Source organism: Oreochromis niloticus, unplaced genomic scaffold (genome assembly GCF_001858045.2).
Source record: "Oreochromis niloticus isolate F11D_XX unplaced genomic scaffold, O_niloticus_UMD_NMBU tig00001949_pilon, whole genome shotgun sequence".
NCBI lineage: Eukaryota > Metazoa > Chordata > Actinopteri > Cichliformes > Cichlidae > Oreochromis > Oreochromis niloticus.
Genome location: NW_020327520.1, coordinates 19870 through 42136, shown reverse-complemented (window position 1 = coordinate 42136; position 22267 = coordinate 19870). Strand labels below are relative to the sequence as shown.

Below are 22267 nucleotides of genomic sequence, written 5' to 3'. Positions count from 1 at the left end.
CACTGTCACAGACCACTAATTCATATTGATCATTTATTACAATTCTGCAAACTTTTATGATTTTAGCAGCTTTTCTAATATGGACCTCAGATTCTTGTTAACACTCCATGGCACAAATACTGTTCCCTTTAGGCTCTGTGTATGTGTGTGTGTATCAATATTTCTCCCATTTTAAAGTATTACTCCTCCATAATTGTATTTCTGTTAAATCAAAGTACTTTTACTACATCTTAGTACTTCTGCTCAATCATAGTATTTCTGCTAAATCATAGTATTTTTGCCAAATCATAACATTTGTTTTATGTCATAGTATTACTACTAAGTGGAGGAATTTCTGTCATGTTACAGTATATGTGCTGATTACAGTATTTCTGCTAAATCATAGTATTTCTACTATATTATATCTTTCTTTCTAAATATAGCATTTCTGCTATCTAATTGTATTTCTGCTATGTTATAATATTTGTGCTAAACTAGAGTATTTGTGCTGAAACATAGTATTTCTGCCAAATGATAGTATTTTTGTCAAATTATAGTATTTGTGCTAAAACATAGTATTAATTTAAAATTACAATATTCATAGTTCATCACAGTGTCTCTGGTAAATCACAGTATTTCTGCTATGTTGTACTATTTTTCTAAATCATAGTGTTTCTGTAATGTTTAAGTATTTTTGGCTAAATATATTCTTTCTGTTATCTTATACTATTTCTCCTAAATTCTTGTATTTTTTCTGAAAATAGTTGACAAAGCTGAAGTCAGTATTTGAAAAGTAGTTGAACTTTTAATAATTTTGCAGAAGCATAACAACTAAACAGAAATGCAATAACTTAGCAAAAATAGTAAAACATATGAGAATTATTTTAATTCAGTAGAAATGTTAATATTTAGCACAAATAAAACAACTTGGAATAAATGGTACAACAGTATAACTTAATAGACAGTTGTATAATAGTATAATTTATTAGAAATGTAACATAGTAGCAGAAATACTATAATTTAGCAGAAAATTCATAATAATAAAATATTGGAGCTTAGCAGATAAATAACAGTACAAATAGCAAAAATATTATAATCTAGTTAAAAATGTGATTACTTATAAGACTTATGACATTTATAACACAAACACTGAATAAAAGCTAAACAAGCTGAAGTTACCTCAACTACCTGTTGCTGAACTGTGAAAAATTGGCAGAACATCATGAAATTGATCCACCTTATTCAATGCAATTGGGATATGGCTCTCTCTCATGAGATGACTGGAACCATGATGCCAATGTGTTTTGAAAGTATTCTGACGCCCACGTCAGAATACTAGCATAAAATGTTTTCACAGTACAAATCCCATCGCACACACTATTCGTGTTGAACATTGCACGTCTAATGATATCTGTGGAGAGAGCAATTAGAAGCATGAAGGAGAGCAAAATATTTGACACCATTATCCCTCTAACGACTGCTGGCAGTGCACATGTCAGCTTCCTAAGTATTAGCAAAACAAACCCCTGGTTAAAGCTTGGGCTAAGGATCTCACTGAATTAAGTTACACAGTTCACTTGGAGATCAGATAGCTCATCTGATAGAGTGGGCACAATAATGGTGTCAAATATTTTGTTCTCCTTGTTCTCCAGTATTCTGACATATGTCTCAAAATAGAGCATTCTCTGTACAATTTCACCCCTCACATAACAAGATGAAGATGTGATCCTTGCGTTGTTGAGCTGATGCCATTCCTGGTCAGCTGTCTGTTCTCGTTTTGCTGTCTCAATCTTATGTACAATGTCCTCTGTGACCAGTAAGCTTTCAAGGTTGAAGAGTTCCTCCTCACTGTAGACATGCACACTCTGTGTGGGATCTTGCCTGTACTAACTGAGTGGCAGTGGCAGGTAAAGAGGAGGATCTTGGTAAATGTTTACAGATTTTGTGGGTAATCTGGGCTCCTGGTTAGAGAACACACTCACCAATGCAGTCTTAAGACTGGTCTTCTTGTCACTGAAGGCCATGGTTGTGGTAAGAGGTCAATTTGTTACATCAATGTCTTTGCATGATTCTCCAGTGTTTAGCAAGGAGATGTAAAGTGGGTCACCAGCCAAGTTCTTGTACAGCGTACTCCTTTAAAGGACCATAATAATGTGAGGATAAAAACAAGGCACTGGGAAAGTCATCTGTGCAATAATAATAATAATAATAATAATAATAATAATAATAATAATAATAATGGATTGGATTTCATATAGCGCTTTTCAAGGCACCCAAAGCGCTTTACAATGCCACTATTCATTCACTCTCACATTCACACACTGGTGGATAATAATAATAACTTGACATTGTACCTGCATCATTATTCAAAAATGTCTTTGAGTTCATTGATCCATGGAACTGGCCCTGGTTCCAAACCCTGAAAAAAAAATAGCAATAACAAATATAAAAGAAAAAAAAAATACTTATACATGTTACTTATAACAGGTTATAAAAGAACATTAAAAGGTCAGTCCTGAATATGAATCTCAGCACTTACTGCTGTTTGGATTTGTCCCACTGTTGCTCTGTCTCAGTGCAGGTGTGAAGATACAACCTGCAGCTTCAGTTCTGAAAAATGTACTGTTTGAAAGGGCAAAACAACTGTGTGCTTACACACTGCATTGCCAGCTACACACCTTACACATACTGACAAAGGCTAGACACTTTTTCAGGGGCAGAGCCACCCACCAGGTAGCAACAGGGTTAGATGATGGCGCTCAAGATGGAGCAGGAGTTACAGTCAAAGTCACTTATAATTCTGTGAGCAAGCATTATTTACCAGGGCTCACAGAATATGATCACTGTCCTTTCTTAGTGTCCTACAGAGTACAGTACCTAAAAAGCATACCTTTATCACAGTAACATTCTAATATAAGTATAAATAATTTTAATAAATAGCATTTGAGTACAAATAACTGATATTAAATTTACCTGAGTATTAAAAGTTATTTCTGGGAATAAATTTAAGTGTCAAAATTAAACCTTTTTCTTATGTGCCATTTTGTTAAGAAAAAAAAAGCACATTGCTGCAGGTTTAATTAAAACAATATGGTGAGCTTTAGGCTTCAGGAAAAAAAATGGTATTGGTTGTGAGACAAACAGTGGTAATAAGGGGACTTGTCTACCTTAACAGGAACAGGTGAGAACTGAACACCCAGCCTATGCCTAACTTACAGTGTGATGCAAAAGTTTGGGCAACATTGTTAATAGTCATTATTTTCCTGTATAAATAATTGATTGTTACAATAAAAAATGTCAGTTAAATATATCATATAGGAGACACCCAGTGATATTTGAGAAGTGAAATAAACAGAAAGTGTGCAATAATTGTTTAAACAAAATCAGGCAGGTGGATAAATTTGGGCACTGTTGTCATTTTATTGATTCCAAAACCTTTAGAACTAATTGTTGGAACTCAAATTGGCTTGGTAAGCTCAGTGACCCCTGACCTACATACACAGGTGAATCCAATAATGAGAAAGAGTATTTAAGGGGGTCAATTGTAAGTTTCCCTCCTCTTTTCATTTTCTCTGGAGAGCAGCAACATGGGGGCTCAAAACAACTCTCAAATGACCTGAAGACAAAGATTGTTCACCATCATGGTTTAGGGGAAGGACACAGGAAGCTGTCTCAGAGATTTAAGCTGTTTGTTTCCACAGTTAGGAACATATTGAGAAAATGGAAGACCACAGGCTCAGTTCAAGTTAAGGCTGGAAGTGGCAAGAAAGTGACCAAGAAAAATCTGGGATAGACAGAAGCGACGAACGGTGAGAACATTCAGAGTCAAGCCACAGACCAGCACCAAAGACCTACAACATCATCTTGCAGCAGATGTGCATCGTTCAACCATTCGGCACACTTTCCACAAGGAGATGCTGTATGCGAGAGTGATGCAGAGGAAGCCTTTTCTCCGCCCACAGCACAAACTTGAGATATGCTAAAGCACATTTGGACAAGCCAGCTTCATTCTGGAATAAGGTGCTGTGGACTGATGAAACTAACATTGAGTTATTTGGGCATAACAAGGGGCGTAATGCATTGAGGAAAAAGAACACGGCATTCCAAGAAAAACACCTGCTACCTACAGTAAAATATGGTGGATCCATCATGCTGTGGGGCTGTGTGGCCAGTGCAGGGACTGGGAATCTTGTCAGAGTTGAGGGACACATGGATTCCACTCAGTATCAGCAGATTCTGGAGACCAATGTCCAGGAATCAGTGACAAAGCTGAAGCTGCGCCGGGGCTGGATCTTTCAACAAGACAACGACCCGAAACACTGCTCAAAATCCACTAAGGCATTCATGCAGAGGAACAAGTACAACGTTCTCAAATGGCCATCTCAGTCCCAGACCTGAATATTATTGAAAATCTGTGGTGTGAGTTAAAGAGAGCTGTCCATGCTCGGAAGCCATCAAACCTGAATGAACTAGAGATGTTGTGTAAAGAGGAATGGTCCAAAATACCTTCAACCACAATCCAGACTCTCATTGGAACCTACAGGAAGCGTTTAGAGGCTGTAATTTCTGCAAAAGGCGGATCTATTAAATATTGACTTCATGTCTTTTTTTTGTGGTGCCCAAATTTATGCACCTGCCTGATTTTATCTAAAAAATATTGCACACTTTCTGTAAATCCAATACACTTCATTTCACTTCTCAAATATCACTGTGTGTGTCTCCTATATGATATATTTAACTGACATTTTTCATTGTAACAACCAAGAATTTATACAAGAAAATAATGACTATTGACAAGGTTGCCCAAACTTTTGCATCCCACTGTAACGCTCAGCCTGGCCATTTCACTTTTCCTGCTGTGCTGGCCTGCCCTGATGATGACAACACTGGTCACCCTGTCATTGTTTGACACTGGTTAAAAAGGGAAGTTTTTAATGCACAACTTACAAACATTCCAAAAAGCGAAGCAAAAACACTTTAGTATTTTGTCAAATGCCATACTTATTTTTATCGTTTTTAACCAAATCTACCTCTACTCAGAGTACAGGAGAAATTCTCCATGTTTCACCATTGGATTCAGCAAAGATGACTCTACTAAGCATTACTTATTAATATAGATAAATGAAACATTTGCTTCATTTATGAAAGCTGATTCATCAGTGTTAAAACTACAATAAAAGGTGTTACAATCAAGAATTGCTGACATTTCAAATACTCATCAGTCTAGGCTAAGAAACCCTGTGTGACTTGGCCTCAAAAGCACACAGTCCAGTACTTAACCACATAATAATTATTAAAACTAAGTAATAGTTTTTGTCCTCTAAATATGAAAGCTTGCCTGTTTAATATGCACCTTTGAAACTATTTTTCCCCAAATGTTGGATACTTGTCACAAATATTCCTCTCTGTAGCTCTGACATATCACAGGTCACCTGATGCCTTCAGTTTCTCTCTTGCCTTTCAGTAATCACCTACTTAGAATTCACAAAAGACCAACAATTACACCATTGCCAGAAATGTCACAAAAGTCACAAAAAGGTTCTGGTGCAGAGTTCTACTTCAGCTTCTTGGAGGCAGGAAGTGTGACAAAAGTGAAGCTTTACAGACAGAGTAGGGCAAAGTAACTGGGACAAATTGAATCTCTAAATGACTATTTACCTGTTCTTGAGAGGGCTCGAACATCATAGTTACTCGATGTTTACACTCTTACAGTCAGTCTTGATCAATTCAGCAAAAACATCTGAAAAACAAAATGTTGCACAATTTTTAAAAATAAAACATGTAGAATTTTAAGCAAATTCTAACTGATTCTATACTGTTCAATATTATTTCATTTTCACTGTGACATCACTAGTTGCATCTGATATTTCTGAGAAAACGCTAAAACAATCAGCTGTTTGTGAGCTGGACACTATGATTGTGATAAAACATTTAAACTTTGTAGTTCATACAGTTATACCTCTGATTTACGGTCTTGTGGCTTTAAGTTTATTAGGCTCTTCTTGCATAAGCATCAGAGAAATAATTGGATAGTAGTCATCTGAATGTTACAGTTACTGAGGCAAAGCATGTGGAATTAGGAGAAAGAGACAAAAAAGAAAAAACAAAACCTAAGCTGGGAAAGCTACACATGAAACATCATTAGAAAACCTGAGACGTGGTAACTCAGAGGGGATGTCCAGCAGAGAAAACACAGGGGCTGATACATAGCAGAGAACGTAGAACGTAGACAATCTAACGACAAACAGAGGTGAACACACACTATGGCTGTGTCCCAATTAAGAGACTGCACACTTTAAGTATGCATTTTGAGTGCGATTACGTCACCGCCACGGGACAACGGCTGTCCCAATTCGAAGTGTACTCCAAATGCGCCGTCGATTTCCCCAAATATCAAGCGTGGTCCGGTGCACACTTCGTGGTCCCATATATCCCACAATTCATAGCGCGGCAATGGGTGTGGATAATTTTGCCACAAAATACGGCAGAAGGGAGCGGCCGAAGAGTGAACTGTCAGAAGAAAGTACTGAATATGACGTCACTTATTTATGTGCGAATGTTTAACAAAGAACATTAAAACATTGGCCACATGTCGGCAAAGTTATGTGACATCAGTGATGTTTGTACTTTCAGCGTTAACTTGGTTTTAAAGCCTTTACTTCTAAATACATACACAGACACACACACACACATATAGATATATATCTATATATCTATATATCTATATCTATATATCTATATCTATATATCTATATCTATCTATATCTATCTATATATATATCTATAGATATATATCTATAGATATATCTATATATCTATCTATATATATATATATATATATACATATATATACATATATACATATATATACATATATATACATATATATACATATATATATATATATATATATATATATATATATATATATAATCTATACTCTCACCCATGTTGTGAACAAGTTTTATGCATTAGCATCGAGCCAAACGGACTTTAACGTGTGTTTGAACGAGCTGACGGTTCACTCGTTAAGCTGAAAAGAAAGATGCTTTAATCACAGGAGTCACACATGTGTCCACTGGACCATCTGGGAACTCTTCTTGTTTAGCACTCGTAATAACACAAACACTAAATCCTCCTTCTCTTGTGCTGTTTTGTAGCAGTGTGTACACCTGAGACTGTCACCTGTCTGTCTGTCCTGCACTCTCTCTCTGTTTCTGTCTCTCTGATTGTGGAATAAAAGTATGAACATGTATTTATAAGTTACACTTGTGTTTGAATCCTGCAGCTTATCACACATTTGATTTCCATGTGTGACAACTGCAAGTGTCCAGAGTGAGGACAGACTGAGGGACCCACTGCTGCACATCATCTGTGAGGCTTTGCACCCCTGATGATCCACCAGGACAAACTCAGCAGTGTGTGAGGAAGAGGAGGAGGAAAAGCCAGCAGCAGCTGACAGATGGAGAGAATAGACAGACTGTTCCCTGTTTGTGAAGGACTGCTAGGAAAGTTTAACATAACTAATTGTCTGTCCTGAATCAGTCTTATTAGGTAATGTTCAAATAATGTTATCATCCCAGTGTTTTCAGTGTGGGAGAAAGTACTCAGGGCCTTCAAGTTACACACTATGAAAGGCAGCAACAAGTTTAATATTCAGAAACCTAAAGTATGTATCAGCAGCAGAATGGAGCTAAAAATAAATGTTTGTTTCAGTTCTATGAAGCTTTGAGTATTTTGGATTAGTAGCACTGCTGTGTTTGTTGCATCATATTGCTGTAATTGTTTATATGCTTTATATATTCTGAGGTAAGTTGATCTATAGTGTTACATCATATTCATAATAATCTGACAGTACATATATTATTGGCCATATTATATTTACATTACCACAGTGAGATGACTTTAGTCTCATGAACAACATTAGCTAATTGTTATTTACTAACTAATCTTAAATGACTGTTCAGTACAGAAATGAAGCTCAACTATCATGTTTTACAGTCCTGTGGTCTCAGCCTCAGATACTCAACTAATCAAAGTGATGTCATGACAAAAATTAAAAACCAAAAAAACATTTTTCCTCCTTCATTTATGTGACACAATGCTGTATGAAACGTTTCTCACAGTTAGTATCATGGTTGCTAGGTAACCTGAACAGCGCAAGGAAGGCAAGACCATCCCATTTCACAAGCCTCTCACTTCTGCACTTCTGGTACTTATAGTACTCACCATACGTAGTACATGTAGTGCGCGTACTTCAAGCGTGCGGTCTCTTAATTGGGAAACAGCCTATATGTACACACAGAGGGAAACATGGAAATATCACACAGGAGAGAGACACAGCTGACACTGATCAGAGGAGACCAGGAGGAAGCAAAAGAGATTACACTCAAGCACGTAGCACGAGACTCACGAAAGTAAAACAGGAAACATGAACATAGAACCAAGAACACTAGACACAATACAAGGAATGCACAGAGAACATGTAAACACTGCAAATAACAACAAGTAACCAGAAAAAGAATTAAAACAAAGAATATTAATAATCACAAAACATAGACACTGAGTGATCAAACTCTGGACAATGACAGTGAGCTCTTTAGTCTGCTCTGTTTTCAGGCAAAATGTAAGCGATTTACTGAAAACATGTTATATCACCTACAGCTTCTCTTACAAATGTAACTGGACTGCAAATAGCGTCAGTGCAGCATACATGTCAGCAGTGTTGGGAAGGTTACTTTTAAAATGTATTCCACTACAGAATACTGAATACATGCCCCAAAATGTATTCTGTAACGTATTCCGTTACGTTACTCAATGAGAGTAACGTATTCTGAATACTTTGGAATACTTAATATATTATCGTGCTGTTTACAACTACATGAATGTCCTATTGCTGTGATTTATTACTGTTACTGAAGGTCCGCGGCTCCGAAACGTAGTAAAGGGACCTCTGGCTAATACGGTGGGTTCCGTGTCGGGCTGGTAGCCGAAAACTAGCTTTACTTTGTTGTCTGGGTCAACTTTGCTTGCGGGAGACAGAGAGAGGCGTTGAAAGGCTTCTCCAACGGAACTTATTTTTTCCGGAGGAAAACACGAACACAGTGTACAGTTGAGTCTTAATAGCTTACTTACAAATGGGCTCCTCAGGCACTCTTCTTGGCTGCTGTGGTTATTATTATATTTACATGCTTCCAGCTCCCGTTTTTGCTCCGTGACAGCTCGGACTTTTCCTTTCTCTCCCTCCCTCGCTCACAGACACATAACGTGTATGGTAGTCCATTCTCCCTGCAGCACGGACTACACTGCCCATCAGGCTACATGCTTTAGAGCTATGCCTGTAGCATTCTGCCTTTTAGCTTAGCACAACAACAACAACAAAAAAGCGCTCTCTCACCCAGGAAACACGCAGAGAGAGAGCGCGTCACCCTGTAACCATGGCAACCGTAACGCTGCCGCCTGGAACAACAGAACGTACAGTTAAGCCCATAATTATTCATACCCCTGCCAAATTTTGACTTAAAGTTACTTTTGTTCAACAAGCAAGTTATTTTTTGACTGGAAATGACACAGGCGTCTCACAAAAGATAATAAGATGATGTACAAGACGCATCATTGTGGAAAAAAAATATTTCTCAGCTTTTATTTACATTTGAGCAAAAAGTATCATGTCCAGAATTATTCATACCCTTTACAAACTGTCACAGTCTCTGGGAAAATCCAAAGTTCCATCCATTCCAAATAGTCAAAGCTGTTCTAAAGCATCCTAATTACCCTGATTAATTGGAAATAGCTGTTTTGATCAACTCAACAGGTGAAAAATAGCAGCTCTCTGCAGGTGGTCTGTGGACATTCATGGCTAAGACAAAGGAACTCACTGAGGACCTGCAGCTGTGCATTGTGGCTGCTCACAAGTGAGGAATGGGCTACAAGGCCATATCCAAATGTTTTCAAGTTCCAGTGGCTACAGTGCAAAGTATTATTAAAAAATACAAGATGTTTCGCACTGTGGAAAATCTCAGAGGACGTTGTCGGAAGCCAAAAGTGAAACCTGTGCTGGCCAGGAGAATAGTGAGAGAGGTGAAAAAGAATCCAAGGATCACCACCAAGGCCATTCTGGTGAATCTGGGCTCTGCTGGTGGCAATGTCTCAAGGCAGACAGTCCAACGGACACTGTTGGGTTCCACAGATGCAGACCAAGGAAAACGCCACTTCTCCAGGCACTTCTAAGGCATGCAAAAGCTCATTTGGCCTTTGCAAATGCTCATCTGGACAAAGAAGAAGGTTTCTGGTCTTCAGTGTTATGGTCAGATGAAACAAAAATTGAATTATTTGGTCACAATGATGTTGCCTTCATTTGGCATAAAAATGGAGAAGCCTTCAACCCAAAGAACACCATCCCCACTGTCAAACATGGTGGTGGGAACCTAATGCTTTGGGGGTGTTTTTTAGCCAATGGACCAGGGAACCTGATCACAGTAAACAGCACCATGAAAAAAGCGCAATACATGAAGATTCTCAACAACAACATCAGGCAGTCTGCAGAACAACTTGGCCTTGGGAACCAGTGGACATTTTAGCACGACAATGACCCAAAACATACAGCAAACGTGGTGAAGAAATGGTTAGCAGACAACACCAGTAACGTTTTGCAGTGGCCTAGCCAGAGTCCTGACTTGAATCCAATTGAGAATCTGTGGAGGGAGCTAAAGATCAGGGTGATGGCAAGAAGACCCTCCAACCTGAAAGATTTGGAGCTCATTGCTAAAGATGAATGGGCAAAAATGCCTGTGGAGACGTGCAAAAAGCTGGTCTGCAATTATAGGAAGCGTTTGATTGCTGTAATAGCCAATAAAGGCTTTTTTCTATTGATTATTGAGAAGGGTATGAATAATTCTGGACATGATACTTTTTGCTAAGATATAAATAAAACCTGAGAAATATTTTTTTCCACAATGATGCCTCTTGTACATCGTCTTATTATCTTTGGGGAGACACCTGTGTCATTTCTGTTCAAAAAAGAACTTGCTTGTTGAACAAAAGTAACTTTAAGTCAAAATTTGGCAGGGGTATGAATAATTATGGGCTTAACTGTAGCTGTCAAACAAACCCAAACAGTCCTGACCCGCGACAACATGAAACCGGGAAGTACCGCCGTGTATTCCATTTATTTCAACAAAGTAACTGTATTCTGAATACCACCTTTTTAAACGGTAACTGTAACGGAATACAGTTACTCATATTTTGTATTCTGAATACGTAACGGCGGTACATGTATTCCGTTACTCCCCAACACTGCATGTCAGTATTGCTATTTCCCTGCTCAGCAGATGGCTCACTACAAACTCATACAAATCTTCATCCCGAGTCTCTGCTGTGTCTCTTTACTATAGAATTGGATTTTTGCCTAAAAGAAACCGTGATATTATTGCGGGGTTTTTTTGCATGCTTGCAAAAACTCCTAGCGTGTAAACTCCCACTGTCATTGCCCCCATGGGTAAGCTGGCCAGAGCAGCAGGCCCAACCTGGTCCCTCGTCCAGTGCATTCTGGGAGTTGTAGTTATACTTGGTAAAGTTTGGTAAATTTTCTTTACATCAATGTTGTTCATGATATATTTAAAGTCATACTAACTTTGACATATTTCTTCATATATTTGTTGAATTAAATGGTTATATGAATTAAACAGTCTGTCTGCACATAATTCTGACAGATTTTAAGGAGGCTGTAAGCTCACCAAGCCAAAACCCCAACCATGCTATAGCTTTTACATCATTACATTTCTCAGTTTCATAACTGTGGTGGTGCAACTACATAATACATTATTTTAAACATACCCTAAACAACAGCTTTACAATGAACACAACTGTAAAGATTTCTGACCTTAAGTGTTTTACCCTACAGCAAGCTATCATGATTAGGCACTTATATTTAACATAGCTAATACATTTACCTTTTCCTGTCATGTGTTGACCAAGTTTGGCTTACCTTTTTGAAGTAAAACCTTGAAGCTTGAACCTTTGAATTTTGAAATGTTCGGATGCTCAGTCACTGTGTGCAGCCTTGAAACCTGCGCCTTCGGGCGAAATCTGGAGGGAATCAGCACTCCTGCGTCCATGAACGTATTTGAACCGCATTGATTTCCCGCACTCTGTCCCGGGGACAAGCAGTAACGTGGATCTGTCGGGCGTGCTTTCCCATGACACCAGGAAAAGAGATCGCCACTTTCAAAATAAAAGCTCATCTAAAAAATACATGCAGGGCTTTAGGAGTCGAACTTTAAAAAAACTACATAACTACATTAACTACATAAAAAATAAAAAATAAAAAGACCAGTAATTTTATACGTTTTAAATTGTAAGTTTGAGACTTATAAAATAGTACTGATAATTTCATAATTCAAATTAGACAAGAATAGGGTCTGATCACCAACAAAAACCGCCTTAAAGGGACAAAATCAACACAAGGCAGTACAGTTGGGAAAAACAATAATCATAGTTAGCCAATCAGGCGGGTGGCAACAGATTACATCAAAATTTGTAACATAAAAGACCAGCGGTCCCTTTCCCGGTCTTTCTGAAGAAACTTCTGAAGAAACCAGTCACAGCTCGTCTACTTTGTGCTCTTGTGGTATTAAGAACTTCGTAAAACGTAAGTATTGATATTGGAGCCGTTTTTTTAGTGCCTTTATACTATGTACAACACATTATAATGTAGTGAAAGATAAAAAAAAATCTAGCCATTTAAGTTCCTGTAAATATAAAGACTGTCAAAGTACCCCGAAAATTTGGTCTGACTTTTCTATCGGCCTACGAATGTTTTATATATGTGTATCTTCATTTTTCTCTCGAAGAAAAAAAAATCACTTTTGATAAATTCACATTTAGTATTGATAGCAATGTATTTGTAGGTGTCATAGTTTGATGAACTTATTGTTTCAGGGATATTTAATTGAAAAAACTATCTGAATGTATTCATGAAAATGGCATCTATTTTTTTATGAAATATTAAGATCTTACAGAATCAGACAAATCCTCCAGATCTATAACAGTTTTATAAACTTTAAGACCTTATGTTTGGGCTGTTAGTAGGAAAAAATTGCTTAAGGCTGGCACTCTGCCCTAGCAACCGCCTCCCAACTTTGCAAGCCAATTACTTTCCCATTCTATACAGCAGCTGAGTAACCAATAGGAGTATAGCTAAGTATTTATCGTATTCATAGCCCTGTATTGTCATGAAATTGTACTGTGCCGGAAGACAATATAGATAGCAGACAGGAGGAATAGTTGACAGGAACATATATAAAAAGAAATCTATTCAGCTCCAATGTTTCCACTGCCTGGTGCAAAGGGTGGTGGTCATCTCCCACAGAGCTGTTTCTGGTCAAATAAATTGCCATTTTCTGCCCAGTTAAGGAGGGCGGGACTGACCTAAAAGCAGGGACAGTAATTCTATAATTTTATCGGCTCAAATGATTAAAAAGGGGAGCCAATATGAACTAAAGCCACAGAGACCAAGCAGGTGCACTATGTTTGTGTTTGTGTGTGTGCGCACCTGCCCTGTGTGTGTTGGGGGAGGGGGAAGGGCAGGCAGGCAGGTAATCTTTAAGATGTCTGTAATGTTGCTGTTTTTCACTTCAGGAGCATGAATCCTTTTTCAGATAATCTTCCTATGATGATTCATTGTTTTCTATTGTCCACTGTAACCTATTTTCAAGTATTATTTTAATTAATAATTATTTTAATTATTATCTGAAAAAAATTAAGTGGGGAAAAGAAAATTGTGATTTTTTTTCTGCGTTCCATCCAGAGTGAATTGGATATACTTACATGTGCTGTAATATTGGTATGTATTTTATGAAGGCTCATAAGCATTAAATTAATTTTCAGACCAACATTTTGTAAAGATAATTTGTGATTTCACAGAAATATTGAAATGTTTTCAGGTATGTAAATATCGAGCAGGAACCTCAGAAACACACTTAGGGTTGAGGAAGTTCATGATGTGTTTGTTTTATATCAAAATGTGAAGAGATGACATGACAGCAACAGGTGTTACTGTATTCTATCAGAACTGGATCCAGCAGAAATGTATGAACCTGTTAATGTGTTTGTTTTGCTTTTTTTTTTTTTTTCAGAATGGCCTTAAGGAAATTGACCGATAACCGGCCTGAGACGCCGTACTTCCGGCCCCCACCCATTCACATCCGGGTGTTAAAATGTTGCGACCAGCTAAAGGTGATTCAATTCAATTTTATTTATATAGCATCAAATCACAACAACAGTCGCTTTAAGGTGCTTTATATTGTACAGTAGATTGTACAATAATAAATACAGAGAAAACCCCAACAATCATATGATGTAGACTTTCACATGTATGAACGTGGCTATGGAGTAAGATCATAGAAATACATTTCTTTATTTATGTATTTATCAGGTGATCAGCTGGGACATCCAGGATGGAGGGGTCAAACCACTTCTAACAAAAAAAAATAAAGTGGCCGCAATCACCGATGGTGAAACAGTGGTAAAAATCACTTTATTTGAAGAGTTCTCCTCCAAAGTGAAACAGGACATGTCCTACATGATGAGGGGACATGAGCTGAGGGGCCAAGCTCCCCCTTACCTCATCAACATCACGTCAAAGACACAGTTTTTTAAAGCTCCTGCCCTTCCAGTCTCAGAGGCCCTCGTCAAAAAGGCGGAGGAGCTTCTGGAGCCACCTTCCCCACCAACGCCACTTAAGATGAGCCCAACATCTGGAGGGCTCATGACAGTGGAAGGGGAGGTTGTGGAGGTAAATATTTGTGGTTCCATCAGAATTGATATTGCTTTAGGTTTTCAAAGAAACCATTACTTTTTTGTCTTTAATAGTAAAAATAATAATTTTATTGTTCTTTTCAAACAAACACAAAATTGTGAGAACAAGATCAACCAATATTATTTTGTAGATGGTTGTAGATTTATCATTAACAACAATAATAAAATAATAGATGTAGTAAGTCAGGAAAGAAGCACCTAGATGTACAGACACAGATTTATGCAATCACTATAACTGACATTATATTTTAATTGAATTTTCAGTGTTCGGCAGTGAGGACAGTTTTCTCAGGAAAACAAGTGGTGCCCATACGAACGCTCCAGCTGAAGCAGGTAATGGTGCAACTAAAGTGTAATACTGAAAATGGTGAAAATAGGCATATTTGAGATTTCTATTAGTTAATGAATAAATCTTTCATTCTGTCATTTTTGTGATTTCAGGATGGGCATACCATGACTGTCTCCTTGTGGAGGGAGGCGGCAGTTGTTGATATTGATGTGGGAGATCAGATAAAGATCTCCCATGTCAAAGTGCACCGCTCTGCCTATGGAGTACAGCTCCAGGCGACTTCGTATACAAAGATTGAGGTATGAAGAAGCCATATGTTTGTACCAACATGTAATAGCAATGTCATTTACCAAAATGTTTAGAATTATAGGTGGTCCAAAAGATTGACTCTGTTCATCTGGACGTAGCATTTTCAAGTGGGAGAAATGTTTCATCACTCATCCAAGTGACTTCTTCAGTCTCAGCAGACTGCAGGTTTCTGTGATCTTTGATCAGTGCCCATGACAATTTGTATATTATTGACCAATGAACTGACCTCCCAGCCTATTGTTCCTTCAGTGGGCTAGTTTGAGTCATTATGCAATGTACTGTTTAAAAGACTGGGTAAAAGAGACTGAAGAAGTCACCTGGATGAGTGACCAAACATTTCTCCCACTTGAAAATGCTACGTCCAGACGAACAGAATCAACCTTTTGGGATTTACTTACATGGATCATTGAGCATGCATCAAGACGTGATTACCATATTAAATATATGCTTTTTGTGTATCGACAGACAAAGGAAGATGAAAGGACTGAAATAACCATAGTTGGTGTGGACACTGCAGAGCAGTGCAGTGCACTGCAGTCCACTCAGCTGCAGGTTCTCCTTCAAACGGGAGAAACCCTCTTCATTGACGAGGAAATGTGGAAGCCCTACGAGGAGGAGTTTGAGAAGGACACAATCACCGTTGCTGTAAAAATCATAGGAAAACAAATAGTAGACATAAAAAACCCAGAATAAATATATATAGATATAGATATATATAGATATAGATATATATATAGATATAGATATGTATATATATATATAGATCTATATATATAAATATAGTTCGTTTAGTTTTGTTTGTATTTTTTAAAATGTTCAAGTTGCTATGTTCATTCATTTAAACAATATTTAAAAGTTATAGTATCAATTGCATTCTTATGCTAAGTGTTTTGTAATCTGATGAAATCTAATAAATAACTGAAAATGCATAAAGCAGTCTCATGTTTATTAAATGAAACAGAAGACATGGTTTATAAAACACTCTCTAATGTACAGTTAAATTGCATGCTCTGTACAGAGCTTAACAGACTTTTTAAGCACTTAAAAACTTTGATAAAGAACACTCCTCCTGTAGGCCAACAACTGCCTATCTGTATGTTCAACATCATATAATACTGTTTTTATGTGTGTGTTTTTTAGAAGGCTGAAAGATTATATATGTTTTTCTTAAACAGTTTGAAAACATTAATAACAGTCATTTTCAGTTTCCCTAAGTGTTGTGGTGTATTAGCTTCTGTGCTGGCTGAAGCCTATCAGGGCAAGTCCATTTAGCTCAGAATTCATATGATTACTACCAATGTTTATTAGAATAAAAGAAATAAATGTGAGAAGAACATGTGAAGAACATTGCTGTTAAAAAGCCTCATGGCAATGGGGATAAAGACCCTCCTGAACCTCTGAGTCCTGCAGTGCAGTGAGATGACCCTCTCACTGCAGTTCATCTTGTCCTGGATGCTTAGGTGGCTGTATTTATTGTTCTCCATTTTAGATTACAACTTCTTCCTCATCTGCTCTTCACAATGTCTGACTGACTCGACATCTTTGCAGACTGTCCTGCATTGTTTTTTGGGTTTTTTTTTTTAGGTCTGGTGAACTCTTTACCACCTCCTTGGTGTTGGTGTTCAGGAGAAGACTGTTGTCATTGCTTCAGTCAGTTAAATAAATCTATATTAATACAGCACATTTTAACACAATGACCTTATATTGATTTATGACTTTTAATCATTAATTCAAAATTAAATAATCATGTTTGAAATATTTATTCACCTTAAAAAAAATAATTTCTGCTAGTTTTTTTCTGTGGAAAAAAATACTGTAAGATTATTATTAAATATACATTTACATTACATTTTTTACGTTCTCAAGGTCCATTTTATGTCATTTCCCACTACCAGTGAACGCCTCTTTTTTCTTACGTCTCTGGCTCACTTCTGAACCTCCGCCCACTTTCCCCCGGATCGCTCCCGGTAAGCTGCTTCTCTTGTCTTCTCTGAAACCTTTATTATTTGTTTGAGTGATTCACCGAGTTGTTGTTAGTGACTTATAAAGCCAGTCAAAGTATAAGTCATATTAAAGCAATACAATGTCTGCTTTTTTAGTGAGAAGTTGTCAATTTTCTATTTTAAAGGAGTTTTTGAGAAGCTAGCCCTGACAACCCAATGCTAACGCCTAGCGCTTTTATAGACCCAGTTTGAAATGACAATGGTTCATTTGACTGTATGCTACACTTAATTGTGTTGTTAAATTAGCTTCATTCGGCGTGTTAGTATTTCTGAGTCTGTTACGGAAGGTGCAGTTAATTCTAACAAATCAGTCGGTTAAAACCGCCTCATTATTTAGGCTGTAAGGGTATGTAATGTGCCGCCATCTTAGAACCATGGCGGTACAATTGAAGCGGCAGGTTCTGCAACTTTAAAGGAGCCATTTTACCGCCTCTGACCCAACAGTGGGCCGGGTCCTCGGAAGGTCGGGTAGGCCGGAAGTAAACGGCTGGGGAAATTGGACGGTCTAGCCTTCTGATTAGCGTCACCGCTGTCTCGGTGGAGTTGAATAAACTCGGCGTCTGCTCCTTGCTATCTAGGCGTAAATTCTCGACCATCTCAAACTTATTTTTAATCAGTTTTTTGTTTGACGTTTAGTCAGCTGTGTGAAAACCAAGTAGGAACCCACCCGGGGGATTAATACAGTTTTATTAATTTGCTAGGATGTGATCCACCTGATTCAAGATGGCGCCAGTGTGTACGGCAGGCCGTCCTCGTCTCTGTTGTCGATCTCTCAAGGATATCAATTTCCTTGATATTTGTTTATTATTTGTTATCTTTCTGGCACTATGCCCCCGAGATGGTTATGCATTAATCACCTATGACCGGGATACTCTGTTAAATCTTCGTTTCCCTCCCTATGCTGGGTTGGATCAAGGTTGGAATTTGGGAGACGCTACCTTTCCACGTATCATCTCTTCCACTGGTTCATACGGTCCCCCTCTCTGCTCCCCGCCTAAGAAGCGCTATAGGAAGCGGGGCAAACGGAGTGGGTTTCGTGTTCGCTTAAAGGCTTACCTTAAAGTATCAGCTGCTACTAATTCCCTCACCACCGCAGGGATTATACGACTTCCATCCGCTCGGGATCCAACACCCTTCAGGCTGCTCAACCATCGCTGGATCTGTCCGGTCGGTAAACAAGCCTGTCCGGTCTCTCCGGTAATCTCTTTGCCTGTTCGTGTTTGGATTGGGTCCACTAGTGATGGTGTACGGCACAGGCATCTAAGCCAGCTAAGACGTACTTCCAGCAGAGATAAGATGCCGATCTCTCGGATGGCTTTATTAAACGTAAGATCGCTGGTGAATAAAACCTTCATCTTAAATGACCTCTTCCTCACCTCTCGACTTGATGCTCTGTTATTGACTGAAACTTGGATTCGTCCTGGTGAGTCCTCTTCCTTTGCAGAGCTACTACCACCGGACTGTGTATTCTTCAGTTCACCGAGGCCCTCGGGAAGAGGTGGAGGCGTGGCCTCCGTTTTTAAAAACAAACTTAAAGTTCGGCAGCTGCCCTCTCCTACCTACTCTAGTTTCGAGGTCCAACTATTGGAGCTTGCCGGACCTCCGGCGACTTTATGTGCTGTGATTTATCGACCACCTAAATACAATAGGTCTTTTATTTGTGAATTTGCTGACTTCTTAGGTTCTTTTTTTATTGAGTTATGATCAAGCTCTTATCACTGGTGATTTTAACATACATATTTGTTGTGCAGATGACCCCCTAGCCAAGGATTTTCTTGCCCTAATTGACTCTTTTAATCTTACACAGTGGGTCAGGGAACCAACTCATCTTAAAGGCCATACTTTGGATTTGGTCCTCTCATATGCACTGGATATTTCTACTATGGACATTGATAATGCTGGTATTTCTGACCATTTTTTGGTCATGTTTGATGTTGAGCTACGTGCAATTGACTTAAATTCTAAAGGCTGTCATCGCCCTGTACGTATCATTAATTCTGAGACTGTGGCTAACTTCATTACGACCTTCTTAAACTTTGCCCTTTCTGATCCAGACTTCACTGACTTAAACTGTTACACACCTCCATTGGTTGATGATTTTGTCAATGCTATGCTATCCACCAGTTGTGCCATCTTAGATATTGTGGCCCCTAAAAAGATGAAGCGTCCCAGAACTTCTCATCAACCATGGCTAAATGACACTATACGAGCTTTACGTCGTGTCTGCCGTCAATCCGAAAGGAGGTGGAAAAAAGATAGGCTTCAAATATCCTATGACATTCTTTGTAGGAGCCGCTTTCTCTACCAGAACTCCGTAAAGGCAGCTAAAGCAGCTTTCCTATCAGACATTATTGAGACTAATAGCCACAACCCCCGAATGTTATTCAAAATTTTTAATTCAGTGATAAATCCCTGTCCGGACTCTTTGAGTTCGGCCTCTCAGGCTCTCTGTGAACAATTTCTTAATCATTTTAGTGGGAAAGTTTTATTACTGAAGGCTTCACACTCTCACTCTCTTGTGCTGAATCCCGTTCCGGTTTTAGGATGCATGTCCACCTTTTCTCACTTTGAGCTGCTATCACTCCCCACTCTTAAGGGAATAATTGAAAAACTGAGAAACTCGAATTCTGTGCATGATATCCTTCCATCCCGAATTATCAAGGAAGGTTTTGAGGAAATTGGGCCTTGCATTTTATTCTTAATGAATTTATCATTGTTTGTGGGCTGTGTCCCGACTGCTTTTAAACATGCGGTAGTGCACCCCGTTCTTAAAAAAAGTAATTTTGATCAGAAAGACCCTGCCAATTATAGGCCAATCTCGAAGCTTCCGTTTTTATCAAAAATTTTAGAGAAAGCCGTCTTTCTCCAAATACAGGCTTATTTAGTTGCAAATAATATCACAGACAAATACCAGTCTGGTTTTAAGCCTCACCATAGCACTGAAACGGCCCTGCTAAGAGTCTATAATGATCTTCTTATATTCGCTGACTCTGGTCGCCCTGCCGTTTTAGTTTTACTGGATCTGTCTTCAGCCTTTGACATGGTTGATCATAATATACTCTTGATGAGGCTAGAGCATGTTGTAGGCATCAAGGGTTCTGCCCTTAATTGGTTCAATTCTTACCTCACTGACAGATCCTACTCTGTTGTGATAGGAGGATACTCTTCCTCTGTTGCCCCTCTCTGCTGTGGTGTGCCCCAGGGGTCTGTCTTGGGCCCTTTATTATTCTCTTTGTATATGCTACCCTTGGGCTCCATATTTGAAAAATACAATATTTCCTATCACTTTTACGCTGATGACATTCAAATCTACTGTCAACTGACTGATGATTTGTCAGCATCACTGAACTCTCTGTATGATTGCCTGAGTGAGGTTAAAGATTGGCTGTCAGAAAATTCTCTTGTTTTAAATGAGAAAAAAACTGAAGTTATGGTGTTCGACAGCCATATTCCTCGAGACCAGCTTGTTGCCCTGCTGGGGCCCCTAGCTAACTCTCTCTCTGACTCTATGCGTAACCTGGGTGTTTATTTGGATAGCTCCTTTAAGCTCGATAAGCAAGTATCATCTGTAGTTAAATCTGGTTTTTTTCAACTGCGCCAGATTTCTAAAGCTAAGCATTATATACCACATAGGGACCTGGAAAAACTTATCCACGCTTTTGTGACCTCCAGGTTAGATTATTGTAATTCCCTCTACTGTGGTCTCCCAGCCTTCTCTCTTCGAAGGCTGCAACTCGTTCAGAATGCTGCGGCTCGCCTTCTTACTGGAACTAGGAAGTTTGACCCCATTACCCCAGCTCTTGTCGATCTACACTGGTTACCAATCAAATATCGTATTGAGTTTAAAATCTTGTTACTCACGTTTAAAATCCTGAATAACACTGCACCCAGCTACCTCACTGATCTCCTTAATTTGCACACCCCTTGTCGTGCATTAAGATCATCAGATCAATTACTTCTGGCCCAACCTAAGCTTAGACTGAAGACCAGAGGCGATCGTGCCTTTGCTTCAGCTGCACCCAAACTTTGGAATAGCCTCCCTGCTTCTATTCGAGCCTTGGATTCTGTCCAATCCTTTAAATCAAGATTAAAAGCATATCTGTTTGACTTGGCTTTCCTGACCAGTTAACACCCTTTTAATCTTTTAAATTTTAATCTGTTAAATCTTTTATTAGATTTTATTAAATTTATTATTATTTTTATTAATTTTACTGCTGTTTTTGTCTCATCAGATTTTGTATTTACCTAAATCTCCTGGTCTGTTAGTGCCTCTATCCTGTCTGTGCTAGTGCCTGATTTGTACCCTGTTATTGATTTATGTTGACTCTACATGTTACTGTGAAGCACTTTGGTGTGCCTTCGGGTTTTTAAATGTGCTATATAAATAAAATTGTATTGTATTGTATTGTATTTATTTTATCTAATCACTTTAATCTCAGCCAAACCGATTTACTCACGAAAAAAGAAAACACTGAAAAAAGCCAAACAATTTTTTTAGGTTGTCTAAGTGACTTATATATTAGGTTTAACCCGGGTATCGAAAGTCCGCGGTGATCTGAAAATGATGTCCCGGAGTTATGCCGTTCTCGGCGGCTTCAGTGACCCTTGAGCTCCCGGCGAGCTATCGAGCTGGTGGGTAACAGTCGTCTCCAAAAACGTTGAAGCACTTTTGCAAATATGCAATATCTTGATAAACCGAGCAGATATTTGATGTTTACACAGGTACTTTCCGGTCTGAAAATATGTTAAAAGTTTATTTTGTGACTCAGAAAGATTAGTAAGAGTAACTTTAAAACTAAGTAGCGGCAGCCATTGTTGGAAACTGAAATTTGGCTGGGCCGCACTATGAATTCTGGGATATGGTGGGCCA

At 38.5% G+C, this 22267-nt stretch overlaps 2 protein-coding genes and 1 long non-coding RNA gene across 4 annotated transcripts; 2 read left to right on the top strand and 1 right to left on the bottom strand.

Moving 5' to 3' along the window:
- Positions 1 to 888: 888 nt before the first annotated feature.
- Positions 889 to 12170, bottom strand: LOC102081316 (uncharacterized). 2 transcript variants are annotated; one of them, XR_268613.4, is made up of 6 exons: positions 11966 to 12170; positions 5638 to 5719; positions 2519 to 2601; positions 2334 to 2398; positions 1962 to 2112; positions 890 to 1869 (listed from the first exon to the last, which is right to left on the bottom strand). It is a non-coding gene; the product is annotated as an uncharacterized LOC102081316 (long non-coding RNA). The 2 variants fall into 2 exon arrangements; XR_268612.4 differs by having other exon boundaries at positions 889 to 2112.
- On the top strand, positions 5382 to 20716 carry LOC112844890 (uncharacterized). The gene is made up of 3 exons (XM_025904496.1): positions 5382 to 5392; positions 9668 to 9674; positions 18111 to 20716. Exon 3 carries the CDS (start codon positions 18121 to 18123, stop codon positions 19099 to 19101), a length of 981 nt encoding a protein of 326 aa, XP_025760281.1. The 5' UTR covers positions 5382 to 5392; positions 9668 to 9674; positions 18111 to 18120; the 3' UTR covers positions 19102 to 20716.
- Positions 12569 to 16087, top strand: LOC102081402 (uncharacterized). The gene is made up of 6 exons (XM_005466317.1): positions 12569 to 12628; positions 14115 to 14214; positions 14414 to 14773; positions 15061 to 15129; positions 15238 to 15384; positions 15860 to 16087. Exons 2-6 carry the CDS (start codon positions 14116 to 14118, stop codon positions 16085 to 16087), a joined length of 903 nt encoding a protein of 300 aa, XP_005466374.1. The 5' UTR covers positions 12569 to 12628; position 14115.
- Positions 20717 to 22267: the final 1551 nt, after the last annotated feature.

Coding starts and splice junctions, on each gene's coding strand:
- LOC112844890 (XM_025904496.1), top strand. CDS start 18,121: ATGGCGCCAGTGTGTACGGCAGGCCGTCCTCGTCTCTGTTGTCGATCT.
- LOC102081402 (XM_005466317.1), top strand. CDS start 14,116: ATGGCCTTAAGGAAATTGACCGATAACCGGCCTGAGACGCCGTACTTC. Junction 14,215..14,413: donor AATGTTGCGACCAGCTAAAG/GTGATTCAATTC, acceptor TGTATTTATCAG/GTGATCAGCTGGGACATCCA. Junction 15,130..15,237: donor GAACGCTCCAGCTGAAGCAG/GTAATGGTGCAA, acceptor TTGTGATTTCAG/GATGGGCATACCATGACTGT.